Source organism: Lepidothrix coronata, unplaced genomic scaffold (genome assembly GCF_001604755.1).
Source record: "Lepidothrix coronata isolate B3197 unplaced genomic scaffold, Lepidothrix_coronata-1.0 Scaffold205, whole genome shotgun sequence".
Taxonomy (NCBI): Eukaryota; Metazoa; Chordata; class Aves; order Passeriformes; family Pipridae; genus Lepidothrix; species Lepidothrix coronata.
In genome coordinates, this window is record NW_016690385.1 from 473705 (window position 1) to 489547 (window position 15843).

Below are 15843 nucleotides of genomic sequence, written 5' to 3' on the forward strand. Positions count from 1 at the left end.
TCCTCTATCTGTAAGTATTAAACTTGCAGTTCCAGTTTACATTTCCCCCCACTTTTCCTGTTTTGCTGCCAACATACAGGTAACTAAAGCATGACCAACATTAACTGCTTGCTTTCCCAAAAACAAAGACATACTACAGGTACATATATGAGGAGGGTATTAGTTCATATTTGCAAAATGAAAAGTTTTTTTTAATTGAATCAGATGAAATGGCTTAAGAAGAAAAAGCCAAGGTCCTAACATTGAAATATTCCACAAATTCAAGTAATGAATAAGGAAAATAAGTGTTTGTTCAACTAAAAACTCAATGTGTTCAGGCATTAATATCCCTAGGAAGCATTGTTCAGTCAACTCAAGGTCAAAGAATTTGAATGTTGCATTCCCACTTTTACTGTATTTATTGTAATTAAAATAAACCAGGTGAGTCTGTCAAAGCCTGTTGGTTTACATTTTTAAAGCTTCTTCAACTGTACCACATAACATCCTTTAGGGGTGCTGGGTTCCTGAGAATGTTCCTCAAGAAGAATCAATTTTTATGGTTGGTAAAATACATTTCCGTATTGTGTTTGATCGGTTAAGAATAAAATATATGCTGAAATTACTATAATAATTATTAATTGCTATATAAAATTATTTTTTATCTGCCATTAATTACTAACCTTGATAATTCAGATAATTTTTGGTAAATCATTACAGAATTAGACTTCAGTTAACAATAATCCAATTATTTCTGTATCATGCCCAAACAGAGCTATTACAATTGAGTTTATAATGTTCCTTATCATGATTGTTTGTTCCTGTGTAAAATAAACCACAAACACCATAAAATAAAAGATAAATAAACCATAAAATAAACCATAAACAAAGTCCTGATATGACCTTTATATATTATACATTTGTTAAATTTAGTACAACTCTTGTCTCGGGCTGACATTCAGGAAATACATGACATTGAACTTGCTACTTTTAATTGATGTTTATTAGAATCCTTTTTAAGCTGTAACTTGTTAATGGGGCTGGCATCAATGAACAGCAAAGCAGTTCAATTAGAGCCATTTATGATTAATATCACAAAATTATTGGTATTAATTTATTTATTAATGCCTACAGAAACAGAAGAATATGTGAATGTTGCTGTTATTTCAGGATTTTGAGGGGACAATCTAGAAAGTAGATTGAAACCAAAGATGATAGATTGTTTACACAGTAAGTTTAGAGAAGATGGTATTTTTTTCAGGTTATCCCCTTAAGAAATGTACATAACACATAAATACCTGTGAACATCTTGCAGTCAATGAGACTTTTCCCCACTGACCTCAGAAAAGGAAGACATTTCCAAATTAATGAAAAACTCCCCATCAATCTGCCTCTGAACTGACTAGACACATTGGGGCATACATTTAATAAGTATGGATATTTTAAACTGGTTGGGAATTCTTCTCACACACTTTTATGCTTTTAAAAGGAAATAGGATGGATAGGGAATACTGATGGATTCACAGACAAGGAGAGATACACATAAAACCCACATATACTGAAATAACTGAAATGTTGCCAGTCAGGGAAGCAAATAAACTAGATTTTGGCAGTTAAAAATGACCTATGATTTTAACAGCAGTATTAAAACTGATCAAAGACTGTTTTTATTCCCATTCTTGCTGCTTTGTAAAACTACGTGCAATGACAAAGGCAGAATGTCTTTCCTTATGCCACTTAATACTTCCTGAATAGAGACTGCTTGTCTCCACAAATATCAAAATAGAAATTTATTTTTTAAATGCTGTGACAGATAAGCCCTATATACCACGAAGTGCTTACTCCTCCACTGAGCCACATGACGGTGTATAATCAGTTTGACAACATTTACAAGTAGGAGAAAACATTCAACTATTAGCAAGTATTGCCCACCACCCAATTAGTTGTCAGAACAGATTTCAAAATGCAAAATTATTATTTTGGCTATTATTTGCATGTAGAGGAAAGAAATAATTCTCTCTTTTGAATATTTCACAGAGCATGACTACAAAGAAGTACCAACACAACGACGTAAAATACTTTCAAGACTCAAATTCGTAACTCCAGCAAGGGAATGGGAAGGACAAAGGGTTTGGGGTTGGGATTTGCAGGAAGGACCTAGAAGACATGAAAATTGTGTAAATACATCTCAGGTCTTCTTATCAGACTATAATGGTTTCTACTCTTCCCCCACCTAGTCCCCACAACCCTGCTTCTATGAAAATAAGCTGAATGTAAATGTTTCAAATTTTCCCTTAGAGAGTTAGTCACATTCAGGTATTTCATGATTTGATGGGTATTAAAGAGTTAGTTAAAGTCTCATTGACACAATAGGTCTTTTAAATTAAATTTTTGATTCACGCCTGAGCCAAGAAGGAAAGTCTCAAAATAAGACATTCTGGCTATTTGAAAGGTTGCTCTCAATCTCACTTCAGTTCACAACAGTCATAGTGTAAAAATGCATTCCCAGCTGTCCAAGTGGCATCTCCACCACCAGCTTTGGCACAAAGAGAAATATGCCTGCCCTTAGACACTGGAGAGTGGGCACTAGTGAAAAATTAATCGTTGCTCTTTAGTTAATAAAGCATCTTCCGCTTTTGGGTTTGCCTTGGGCAAGATGTTCATGAAGCAATGCAAGAATAATATAGCTTGGAAAGCTGTCAGAAAAAAGTAGCACTGATATTAAAATACACTGAAGAAGAGCGAATGGACAACATCAGATACCAGTGAAAATGATTTCAAAAGATATGGAAGTTCTATTAGATTATAATTTTCTAAAATAGTAATTTGTTACTCTTGGGCAAATAGATAAGAATATGCAAACATTTGTGGCTTTGGGAACTCTATTTCATTTAGAAGGTACCTGTTCAGCAGCAAACTGGACAAATTGAACAAACCAGAGGAGTCAATGTACAGCAGAAAACATTTTTGGTGAACTCTGCTGGCTGTACTGCTCATGTAGAGATCCAGAGTATGACTCACTCCCATAATGGACAGAAATTCATTCAGCATTAAAGTCTCAAAGAAAATCCTTATCCCATTAAGAGAGAAACCTTTTGACCTCATGTAGAAAATGATGCTTGCTTCCAGTAATGGCATTGTCAACATTGTATCTTTGCAATGAGTATGTTTTGATAATTAATGCCAGCAAGACCAGACAACAAAGTGACTTTCATTTTCTGATTACAATGCACAGTGCTTTTAATGCTCTGCATTATCTAAGGTTGCTCTGCTCCTTGCCTAATACCATTGAATCTGAGAAACTCTGCAGCAAAACAGCAGTCATTTATATAACTTATGAATATGGACTCTTTCTCTCCCTTTTTGCTAAAAAGCAAATGTAAATCACAGTAGACTCACATCTCAGTGGTTTCTGAGGCTTTCTTTACAATTATTACTACAGAAGAGAGCATCTTATCCTCGAGTCATTGTGAAATTATTCTGAGCAGCAGAAGAGAACATGCAAGGTACATATGACATTATAAGACTACTTTTTTAAATTAAAAACAAAAAAGAAAATAAAAATCCACCAATGTTTTCCTACCATGGCAGGAGCCCTCCAGTTCTTCATATCCCACGGTGCAGATGCACCGTCCCAGAGGCACGAGCCAATCCCCATCTGCCCCACAGTACAATTTTGGGGTGTCCCGTTCCTCAGCGCTCTTCACGCAGGAGCCCCGAACCTCCACCAGAGAGGAAGAATCCACCCTTGGAATTGTGTCAGGAAACATGGCCAAATTCCGGACTGTGAAAGGGCACTTCTTGTAATAAACACGGACTGAAACCAAAGCAATGCAGGCTCCAATGTCCTGAAAAGCAAGATAAAACCCTTTCTTGTTTATTGGCCCAACCTCACGGACTTCTGTGTTGAGTTTAAGGATGCGGTCGCCCAAATCCATCTGGGTAAAGCTCTCATCAGCTGCAATAGTGTCAATCTTACTGTACTGGTTTGGCTTGAATTTTACTCCATGAGACTCATCTGACTCCATATAGTAGAGATTGAAAGTTTCCTTGCAGGTCCCCAGTACCCAAGGAATGCTGTTGCAGTCCCTCAGGGTGAACTTCATCTCCACGTAGATTTTCTGTGCAGCATCCCGGGAGATCCAGTTGGTTTGAAGCCAGTTGTTTTGGTTTGGTTCCATCACGTTGCACACCTGGTAAGTGTGAATGGGACGGTTGTGTTCATCCATTTCAGTTATGGCATCCCACTGAAAAGAAAAGGAAAATATTTATTGTGCATATGCATACCCAGAGAGCCCATTCATACATACACTTCAAGTTTGATGGAAAGACAGTAGTTAAAAGCAGATCCAACTGTAGAACAGAACATTAGCTATTTCAGAATTTCAATTAATAGAAACATTAAAAATTACCAGGGCTCAGCAAAGAAAGAAATACTGGCCATGATTATATTAGCAAATTTATTAAGGTTGAGAAGATTTCTGGGTATGTCACACAGTTGCCTATGCAGACAAAGTCTTCTAGACCATTCCTGGTTGGTGTACCAGGGGGCTGGCTCTCCAGCAGTCTTCAAAGCAACTTCCACAACTCAGGCCCATGGCACTCGCTGGTTTACACAATTATCCTAAAAACATTTAACTGTATATAGAGATGTTTCATTTCTAGCTCCGTAGGACCTGTATTACACTTATTTCCCCCAAACAAAAACCAACCAACCAAAACAACAAACCAAAACCCAACTGTCACAGGCATTGTTCTGTTGTTGCCTTTACGAATTCTCTTGGAGTTCAAAGGTGGAGGAGCCTTTTTCTCCTCTCTATCCCCCCTCCAGGTTTTCCTTATATCAGCTTCACCTCTATTCCTGCATAGAGGTCCTCAAAAAAAGAAAAAGAAATATTATCCATGTGTTTCATATCAAATGCCTAATTTATTACCTAATCAGCTACTCCAAAAGATTACAAACATCCCCAAAATAGCTTCAATATAGTCAACTTTTCACTAGGTACACAGAATATCAATGCAGCATTAGAGATGTTTTCATATCAAAATACAGGACTAGTTATAGTTCTGTATCCAAAAATGTTGTGCCCCACCAGAAGTTTTAGTGCATCTTTTAAATGTGCTGATCCATCACGGTAGAAGCAGCAGAAAAAAATAAAACAACAACAAAACAAATCCCACAAACAACAAAAAAACTACCACTCCAACCTGTGGAACCCATGGCTTCATTGGCCTGAAAACTCTGAATTCAAACAGTTGTTGGAATTCACATTGAAAAAATAATTCCAAGTGCTGCCACTTGCAATCATAGGATTGGAATTCCTGGTCACTGCAGCACCCAGCTGGGACCTATGCAGAAAAATAAGGGAAGTGAAGGCCTTTACAGGCCCTAACTTTTGATGATTCCTCTTGTTACATTTAATCATTATTATACAAATAGGTGTTATACACAAATATAACCACAATGTAAATTGAGAGAATAAACAAACAGAAGCACAAAAGGTTTTCTACATTTATTTGTGTATCAAGTCGTATTAAGAGGAAGATATGCTATGTGCTCGAGAGGTCTCAAAAAGAACAGAAATTCCCCAAACCACCAAATACCAAAAAAAAAAAAAATCGAACACCAAATCACCCAAACAACACCCCACTGCAACAAGCCCAGAATTAAAAAAGTAAGTGTGTCGTTTAAAAACAACGTAATTTTTAAAATATAGAACAGTCTTCAGAACCGGCCTAAATACATTAAGGAAAACATATCCAATATATCCTACCCTTGCCATGAGATTCTCATAAGAAATATTTATATATTCACTCTGAATCAATATCTCAATCTGAACTTAGAAATTAAAGCCCTAAAGTTAGCTCTTAGTTGTGTGGTTAATAATACAAATCTACTAATTCCGTAGGAAAGTAAAGGCTCAGGGCCTCAGTAACTGGTTTCAAAGACTAAAACAAGATGGATTGATCAAACATGGATGGTGCTTTAGTTGGTTCAAAGCAGAGCTCACATGTTTCATGCCTGTGCCTTTCCATTTTGCTCCCATTAGCCCAATTTATAGGAATTCATCCACTGGCCGAGACAATCATTTTATTTAATATAAATAGTAGCCTAAACATCATACCTATAAAATATTTCAAAAAGGGTTGCCATGGAATATTTCTGTGCAGCCATTGTACGGGGACATGGTTGTAAATACAGCTGTGAGTCTGTTGGCTTATGCTCTTTATTACTGGTGTCAGATATTGAGTGCAAACAAGGAGAACTCCACCATCCCAAAATGCCACTTTAATGCTATAGAAAAGTCTGTGACAGAACTCAGTCTGTGACAGTCTCTGACAAGGGCACATTGTTCCTGTGTGAAATACAATCTGCTTTTAAGTTTACCTAAGTGTTGCATTTCTCTTCTGGTAAAAACAGTCAGGAAAAGCAATAGTTAAATTCAGTGCAGACAACAAAAAGCCAAACAATTTATCAAATACACTCCAGTTTTCTTTAGGGTGTGTTTCATATTAAAACTCCTAGTTAATAAAATTATAAGTATTTATAAACATTCTACTTGTAAGAAACTATTATCCCCTGAGACCTCAAAACGAAACGAACAGAAGCATCTCATTGGAGATGCTTACATCTGGAGTTCCAGAACTTATGAAGAAGAAATGCCCAAAACATATTTGGGAGGAAAGACTTAAAAATACTAGTTTAATACTGTAATCAACAACAGTGTGAATAAGAGGTTACATTTTACATGTAAGGAGGAGTCTTTTAAATAGAAGAACATACAACTTGAAGACTGGTAGAAAGAAGATTCCAAGATTACTTGTCACATCCAAGCACAGAATACGAGATTAGGTTACAAATCACACAGAGATTTTAGTTAGATAAAGTCTCAGCTGTTTTCATATCTCTACGAGCTACTTTACAACCTCTTTGTTTCATTTTTGGACTTCACTAATATCTAACAGCTGTACAGAGACCATTATAAAGAGTTAATTATCTAATTTAAATCTTGTACTGGCTATATAACACTGAAATTTTCTTTCAGTGTTCCCCACTTTGTTATTTTAAACCAAAACCCTGCAGATTTACAAAATCAGAATGAGCTAGTTATTAAAATCCAGTAGGTTGTATCACCAAGGGCATTATAAACACCATAAGAAGAGATTAATGTATTTCATGGGTTTTTTTAAACACATCACTGTCTGATGAGAAAACATCTTGGTGACACCATGATACAGAAAAGAACATACAATGGGCCACTTTCAGCATGACGAAAACTGTCGTAATTTCCCTGAAGACACCAGTTATTTCAACAAATCCTGAACCTTGACTTATCTTTAAACTATGCTCAGTCTCTTAAGTGATCCCTTTTTGAGGTCAGATTGTGCTGTTTGAAGAAGAGAGATGGTAAATTCATGATTGGCATGATTTGCTCAGTATTGGCCACAGGCAACACAGGATTTAGCAGAACACAAAGGACTGAGACACTGGTTACTTAGGCCCAGGCCCTCACTCAGCAGTTTAGGGAAGAGACCATTCGCTCTTAAAAATTTTGCTGCATTTTTATCCTAAGATAGAAATTTCCCTCCCTGTTTTCTGCTTGCCTTTTTACTCAAGGCATAATTATCTAAAACTGAAGGATTATGCACTTACTCCACCTAGCCACTGGATCTTAGCTCACTCGAGTAAGAAAAGGTTGTGGCAGATTTAACATCAACACATTTGGATATCAAGCATACCATGGGACCCCTGGGTAAAATATTCTGCACAAATAGTTTGTTGCTGAGTAAAACACAAAGGGATAAAGACTGGATTTCCATGCAGAGAACTGAAAGAAAGAACATGGGATATGAGATCAGGGAGAAAAATCTGTTGACTTCAGCTATCCTGCATTTTACTACCTGCTAAGAGGACACATCTGTTAAGGCAAATCCTCAGTGGTGAGGAGTCTTATTTCTTATCTGTCAACAGAAGAAAGATTTCCATTCTAAAGGGAGCAACAAAACATGTAAGATTTATGCCACACAGATCTGGTTTACTGGTTAGCAAACCAGTTCCTTTCAGCAAGGTAGGTAATTTCAGAAATGGAGTTGTCAACTACTTCTTACACAAAAACATAAGCTAACATTTGAAAATTCACTGAACCTGAACTGCAGCAATGCAATTTGCTGACACATATCCCTCACTGCACGCAGACATCCATTGAAATGGTCAGGTCTCTGTCAAAAAGCCCATCCTATAAAAGGGATGGACTATATTTGTTATATAGAATTGCTGCTATCCTAAAAAACAGTCTGAAGAAAATTGCAAGTGTGTCCACACAACTCACACGCCCAAGAACAGTTAAATAAGAATTTCCTTATTTATCACATCCAGTGAGGATAAAAACAAAGCAGACAGCGTTTTTTCCAATATCTTAGTTTGTCTTTTTTTCTTGTCCTAAATGGTTTATTCCTTATTTTGCTCTCCAGTATTTGCAGATCTCAGCTGGGAGTCACCTAATAAAATCTACAAGTGAATTCTCACTTTCAGCTCTTTGCTACTGACAATCTTATAGATCCCATTTCCATGGAAACAAGCTGAATGGTAAAAATAAAGAGAGTTTTAAAAGTTAAATTCCCTTTTACTCTCTCCAGTGAGATGATCTCCATAGAAATGATATCAGAAAGATCTAAGCCAGGAAACAATAGAGAAGGACCTGCAGTTGGCATGCACAGCTGCTGGCTGCCACCTGACAGGGCACATTGAAACATCTCGCTGCTGTAATGACATTCAAGCAGAACCAGCCATGCTACATAACACAACTGCAGAAAAAAAGAACAAACTTCCTTCACATTAACATGCTTAGAAAGTGAACAATTTTAAGGCACAGTTGGCATTTAAAATGGCATCAAAACCAGCAAGACTAAGGAACATTTAAAAGAACTACAGAATTGCTGTAAATTAAAGGTATCGAGTTAATATTTTCCCTCATTCCCTCTAACTCATTTTTCTTCCCTTTTCCCAAAATCCACAATTCTGAATGTGAAAATGCTCAGCCCTCTGAAGCCCAGTAAGAAAATTGATAAGACTGAACTCATGTAATGCATCTACTTAAAAAAAGAAAAACAAAAGCAGACAAAATTCCCCAGGTATTCATGTATGTCCCAGAAAGTACAACCTGACATAGCCAGCAAAATAAAAACAGCAATTAAACTACTTGTGTTTTACATTCATAATTAAAAATTGTTTAGGGAATGCATAGAAATCAGTAGCACACCTTTTATTAGCTCTGTGGAATTATAATGACAATGGCAACACAAGTTTAGAGAAAATGAGACAACTGTTTTTCGCACAGGCAGCAGCACACAGGCACAGACTATGGCAGTTGAGGGCAAACCCGTCCTAAAGTGTGCAGAAGTAAATGTATTTAAAAGGAAACAGAAAAAAAAATCATAATTAAATAAATAAAGAATGAATAATTAGGGCAACGTAAGTAAGAGAATACAGGAAATAAAGTGGCAGATTACTCTGTGTTCTCTAAAGGCAAGTGTTAATAAGGCTCAGACTGTGGAACAGCTGTTCCATGTCTGAAGTGGCCAGGATGATTCAGAAAGTTGTTAATGCCCTCAAAATTTAAAATCCAAACCAGTGAATCCCTTTTCTGTTATTTACATGAAGCACTGAATGGTGAACAACTGTGAGATGAGCTGCGCCAGGTGATCGAACTTCACTCTGCCCTGAAAACTGCTCCTGTTCATAGGAGTGTTTTCTACAGGCAAGCAAGACTAGGATTTGGTGAGATTTGGGGGATGAACCCTGGAATTCAAGCAAGACCAACTTCAGATATAAGAAACAATTGACTCTCACTTGGGGATTAGCCAGCACAGGACTTTGGGATCAAAAAGAGACAGCTCTGCTCTAGCTTTGTAAAGTGAATTGTTTCAGAAGGGCAGAGGTCTTGAACATGGACCTTTATGTATATAATAGAAAAGATCAGGATGACAGAAACATTTAAATCTCGAAATATATAATCTGTGAGGCAGTCAATTTATTTGACTGACCAGAGTCTAGACAGGAGTCCGATAATGCACCAGTAAAGGTTACCCTTGGAATGATGTTTGGACACTGCAGAGAAAGTATAAAACAGAAGCTAGAGAAAATAATACATCTTTGCTTCTATTCTAGATCGTGAAAAAGCTGAGTACGTTCAAGAAGAAAAACAAAGAGAGAATTCACACATATATGCATATATATGAAGGGTATTTACTATAAAGTGAAATACAACTGAAACCAAGCACTACCATATAAAATTCTGTCCAGCACTTTGGAACAAAGCCATTGTTTCCCTGAGTGTGTATAGTCTATAAAAGACTCAATGACTTGCATCAAGGATCTGCAGGGTAGTGTGCCATACTGTAATTTTCTTCTAAAATGAGACATGCTAGTAAAGCCTCAGCAGGTGGTGACAGATGTCACAATTCAGTGGTGAAAATTGCTGCTGATCACCTTTCCATGGGCATCTTATCCCTTTGTAATGCAACACTTCCGATGGATTTGGAATTGAATAGAAACTGAGAGCAGAAAGTCTACACCTTTTCATGGTACTATAGCTCAGAACACTGAACCCTGCTGTGTACTCTTCAAAATCTGCCTATGCACTGTCCCTGAGACCTGCACCAGAGCTTGCTGACCTCTGTTTTATGAAAGAAATAATAATATTGAAAACCAGATACATAAATCTGTGGTTTATAGCTATCTGCTACTAGAATAGAGTTTGGTCTAGCTAATCATAATAGTTGTATGCTAGACTCTAGAGTCCCCCTGCTATTACAAAACACAGAATAATGATGGCAGGGTATGGAGAATAAGAGGCTAGAAATCCTCACTTGGCTGAATGAGATTTATGTGATTAACTAAGAATAACTGCAGGATGTGAAAACTCTGAACATCAATACATGTCTGTTGAAATACATGGGGCTGTTGTGGAATAACAGACGTGTGTAAGAAGCAAATTTTGTCACTCATTAGAATCATAGAATAGCTTGGGTTGGAAGGGATCTTAAAGATCCTCTAGTTGCAAAACTCTTGTCATAGGCAGGGACACCTTCCACTAGACCAGGTTGCTCAGAGCCCCATCCAATCCGGCCTTGAACACTTCCAGGGCTGGGGCATCCACAGGTTCTCTGGGCAACCTGTTCCCATACCTCACCATCCTCACAGTAAAGGATTTCCTCCTAATAACTAATCTAAACCTACTGTCTTTTGGTTTAAAGTCAGTTCCCCTTGTCCTATCACTGTCTTGTGAAATATAGTAGTAAATTAGTAAATATCATTAGTAAGTGAGATATATCATGACTTAAAACACATAAGTGTAATTGCTTAGACTTCCTTATAATTAGAACAGAACAAACAAGGACTGAGAAATAAATTGAAACTAAAAAAATAACTAAATCACACTGTAGGAATAGTTCAGTCAGGCTCTAAGAGGTGTGAGCTGTTTAATAGTACAATACTTATTTGCTTTTGTGTTTCTTCATTTCCTGAGTGTGGGGAGCTGGAGCAATCCTGACTCTGCCCTTCCCACCTAGTAAAATCAGAGTAACTAGAGCAGAATGTTACAACACTGCTCAGTGAAGCCAATGTGCTGGGTGCTTTGGCAATGCTGCACAATAGCTGTCTGCATCAGTTTTGTGGCCTGGGGGACCTTGATCTCCAAAATAGCACAGACAATGTTACAGTAAATGTTTGTGTGCCCTCAGATAATTAGAAACACAGAAAAACATTCTAGAGGCAGCTTTGAAAAAAACCCAAACTCTAAACAACAAACCATGAGCAATCTCTACATTTCTAGTTTAGAAATGTCTACAAATTCAGAGGTCATCTATTAATCTGTTCAGCTCTTTGTAAACTGTTCTGTGCAGTGGTGTCAGTGCTGCACTGGCTCAGACTCAACAGGCTCTGTGATATCAGAGCTGCTTTTTAGACTCCCCTGCTGCCAATACCTGCACTTCAACCCTGCAATTTGGTTTGGCCTGCTGAGAAGGCAGAATAACATCGGGGCAGGGAGAGAGACTTGGTAGAAGGTTTTCTCAGCCCTCAGTTTGAAAGCTGACCTTGTCTGCCCTATGATTTAATGCACGTACTGAGGCAAATGACTGCTTTTACCAGTTAAGGCCTTCAAAAACTCTGCATTGCATCATGTCACAAACCTGCCTTAAATGCACAAATTTCCAAATATTAGTGCCCTTTTACTTGCTTTAGCGGGTTTGAATCTAGCATTCTGATATTTGAAATTACCCTTCAGCACCAGGAAGACTTTTTTGCCTTTACCACTCCATACTTTAAGCAAATACCACGGAATCAGGGGAAAACAGCAGTCCTGGCTATGTACCCCCAGAAAGGGGGCTGTGACTCAGACTTTCCCATTTTAATTTCCTGACTAATCATTCAAAAAAAGCATTTCAGTACCACTGACAGCAGAAATTGTATAAATAACTTTTCAAGCTCCAGGTTTTCCCTCTGAAAAGCAGTGGATCTCAGAGTCTATTTTTATGTGGGCATTGGCATATTTAAATTACTGCCATTACCAAGCAGTCAACGAGGTTAATATGAATGAAGTGAAAGCCAGAAGAATATCTATCCATTCCTTCTTCCTATCTCTGCCCAATTCTTTCCTAAAGTCTACTTTTTCTAAAAAAAAAACCAAACCTGCCTTTTCTATTTGTTATTGAAGTAGTACTGGTCAGTGTTTTTAATTGAAGCTATACCAAGCAGAAACAATTAAAACCAATAATTCTACAAAGCACCTATGTAAGGCTTTTTCATCTTCAGAGCACTTTACAAACACTAACACATTAATTCAGACTAAGACATAAAACCAAAGAAGCAAAACTAAAGGTAATGAGAGGAAGGTTAAATGACAGATCAGTGATTTTTGCCAGCACTCACTGTATGTTACAGGAACAGCATCAGTGTGGGTGCCTTCATGTGACACCACACATACCCACATGAACGGGGGTGATGACATTGCAGAACTCCCAAGGGCACAACAGAATTCCTCTAAGGATGTTACTGATGGACTCCTTCACAACCACCCTTCATTCCTCTCCAGCTGTTGTGCCACCAAGTGGAACAGAGCCCATTCCTGCTGCACATCGGGCTGACATACCTGTTACCACACTGCTGGTGGAGAACTGAATACTTGCATCTCTCATGAATCACCTCAGGCCTTCCACCATCATCCTAACAAGTGTTATCACTGGCTACAAACAACATGATTCATCACTTCATTTTATTTGCAAGCTACTTATCCTTTCTAGGCAGAGGATCAGAAGGGAGGAGAACCAAGACTTGAGCTATGTGAATAATTACAGGTAAAGCTTGTATTTACTGGCTCAAAAGGGATGATATTGATATACTCAAGTGAAAGCCAGAAGCAATGCTATTATATCCTGCCATTTAATTGACCTCAAAACTTCTGGAAATAAAATCCAAGATGTGAACAGAAGAACCAATTATTAGAAGTGGAGCAAGCTGAAGAACATAAGTAGCAGTTTATTTGCATGTAAATTCCTAATTTTATTTGTGTATTCCAGCTACCTGCATGATAACTTTACTCATTTTCTAGGTTGAAGCAGAGTGGTGCATAAAAATTCTACAGAATAAGTTTCATTACATATGCAAACATCTTTAACAAAGTGTCCACATATATGTGGAGAAACGAATACATAAAATTCAGAAGTCTGCAGCATTTTTAAAAGAAAAAAAAATGCTATCCATATGAACCTTCTACATATAGTCTGTGAGCTCCAAGGAAGGAACAGAGGAAAACAAAAAAGGAAGAGAAAAGGAAAGAAAACAATTGCCAGTGTTTTCCAGCAAATCAGTTTGCTCATACTTCCTATGTAATTACTTATTTACTGAGAATTTGTAAAACAGCACTGTCTCCTCAGGGAGCCCACGCTCAATCCTGCTTGTTAAAATATACCAGAAGAAAACAACTTGATCCCCTTCCCCAGTGCTCCTTCCTCTCATCCCATTTCTGAGTGTACAAATGGGGGAAGCATCAATCTCTTAATTATTCTGTGCTATAAATAAGCTGGCATTGAAAACACTCCATGTAATACAGTTGAGGAAAGTATCATCAGAGCAACCACTCAGACATCTCTTTTCTACACTATCCTGCATTCTTCAGACATATCTGAATAACTCCTGTGCTCTTTCAGCCTCCCCTATCTCATTACCCATATTTTCAATTACATTAAAAAAAAGTACTTTGTAAATCATCTTCTGGCAAGGCTAATGAGAGAAAAGGACGAAATTTCATTTTACTATATTTCAATTTACTTTGGTAGACAGAATAACATTCTGTATATCTCAGCTCGTTCTGTGTAATGTTCTATCTCATATCTCTATTCTTTGTGTTGTATGCACAACTTGGGGTCACATGGGTACATATTAAGCCCTGTTTTGTTCATGTCTACATATTTGGCAGAGAAGGCCAGTTTATCTTCTTAGGTAGGTTTGCAATCTCTTTAGGTTCATCCAAATTAGAAAACAGCTAAAAGTTCTTAACAAAGAACTTCCTATGACAAAAAAATGGAGAGCTTCAGTAAATACATTTTTCCACAGGTCTATCATTCTGATTTCTGAAGGGAAAAAAAAACAACCAACAACTATGGAGCTGTGGAGCGATTTATCCATTTACTTGCTCTATTTTTAATTCACAGTTTTCTTAGAATGATTCATAATTCCCCCTTTCCCCCTCCCCCCCGAATATGTAGAACAAGCTCTAGCTTTCCAGAGGGACCCTCTTCATGACATGAGGTAACATCCCCCATGTGGGCACTCTGTGATCATCAGGAGCATGTCCTGATCAGGTCAGCTGCAGTTTCCAGGAAACCATTCCTCAGTGATGGATAAAGGATGTTTATGTCTCCATCTTTTATCCTTTTGAAGGGATGGGTTGAGCACAGAACTGACAATAAAAGGTAGAAATGTTGCAGTGTAACAAATGATTTACCTCCACTGAATGTGACACCTCATGTGATGCCTTTGCTGTGCTCTTACTCTTGTGGCAGAGATTTTGAAGCTTCTGCAGAGACTTATTGTCCTGCAGAAATGATCCCTTCCTAGCTAAAATAACATAAAATGTCCCAACCTTCAACTGGTAAATATCTGTTTCAGTTTGTGTTCTACACCATGATAAAACTAGACCTGAGCTGAAGTATTTCCAGCTGTCCAGTGTTAGTGTTGACAAGCAAAGTCAGCAACTTTTGACCACCTTGCACTTCCCCCCACAGGGTGTTTCCTGACCTTTCTGTGAGCACACACCATATGGCTGGGTTGTGGGTTTGTCTGGTACAATATTCACAAAGGAATTTACAAGGCTGAAAATCGCAAGTCAAAGAGAAGATTGTAAAAAAAAACCAACCCATGTACCAATAACAGGCTCTTAAAAACCTCCTAAAAATTACTACAATACTTAGGTAATTCAGTGAAATTCCGAGTGCTTGAGTTCAAGAGCAACTCCTTATTTGACACAAGATAACAAGGTTGAGCTGCAATTTTCATTTTAAAAGCACACAATTTAGGGCAAAGATATTTAAGTATTACATTTTTTCATTTGCCTTTAACTCTAGGAGATACCTAAACATATGCTGATAATTTTTAGCTTAATTTATTGCTTAATTTTTTCCCTACCTTTTAGAGTTGATAATAATTATCCTTAAATTTTCCAGACACTGCAATTGCAAGGGTAGCAATTGACTTTAGTATTTAAGCACAATAAGACTTTTTTTCACTTAACTGAAACTTAAAGCTGTATTTTGAACCTGCTGTAGATAACTTGGTTTGCAGATCCATTGAGTAGCTCCAAGCTCATA

At 37.5% G+C, this 15843-nt stretch overlaps 1 protein-coding gene across 4 annotated transcripts in view; it reads right to left on the bottom strand.

Moving 5' to 3' along the window:
• The window catches only part of EPHA6 (EPH receptor A6), a 449435-nt gene that overhangs the window by 336559 nt on the left and 97033 nt on the right, over nucleotides 1–15843 (bottom strand). For all 4 annotated transcript variants that reach the window (XM_017832764.1, XM_017832762.1, XM_017832763.1 and 1 more), the window contains exon 3: nucleotides 3560–4223. In XM_017832764.1, the coding sequence (XP_017688253.1) occupies nucleotides 3560–4223 (664 nt within the window). The remainder of the gene's footprint in view (nucleotides 1–3559; nucleotides 4224–15843) is intronic.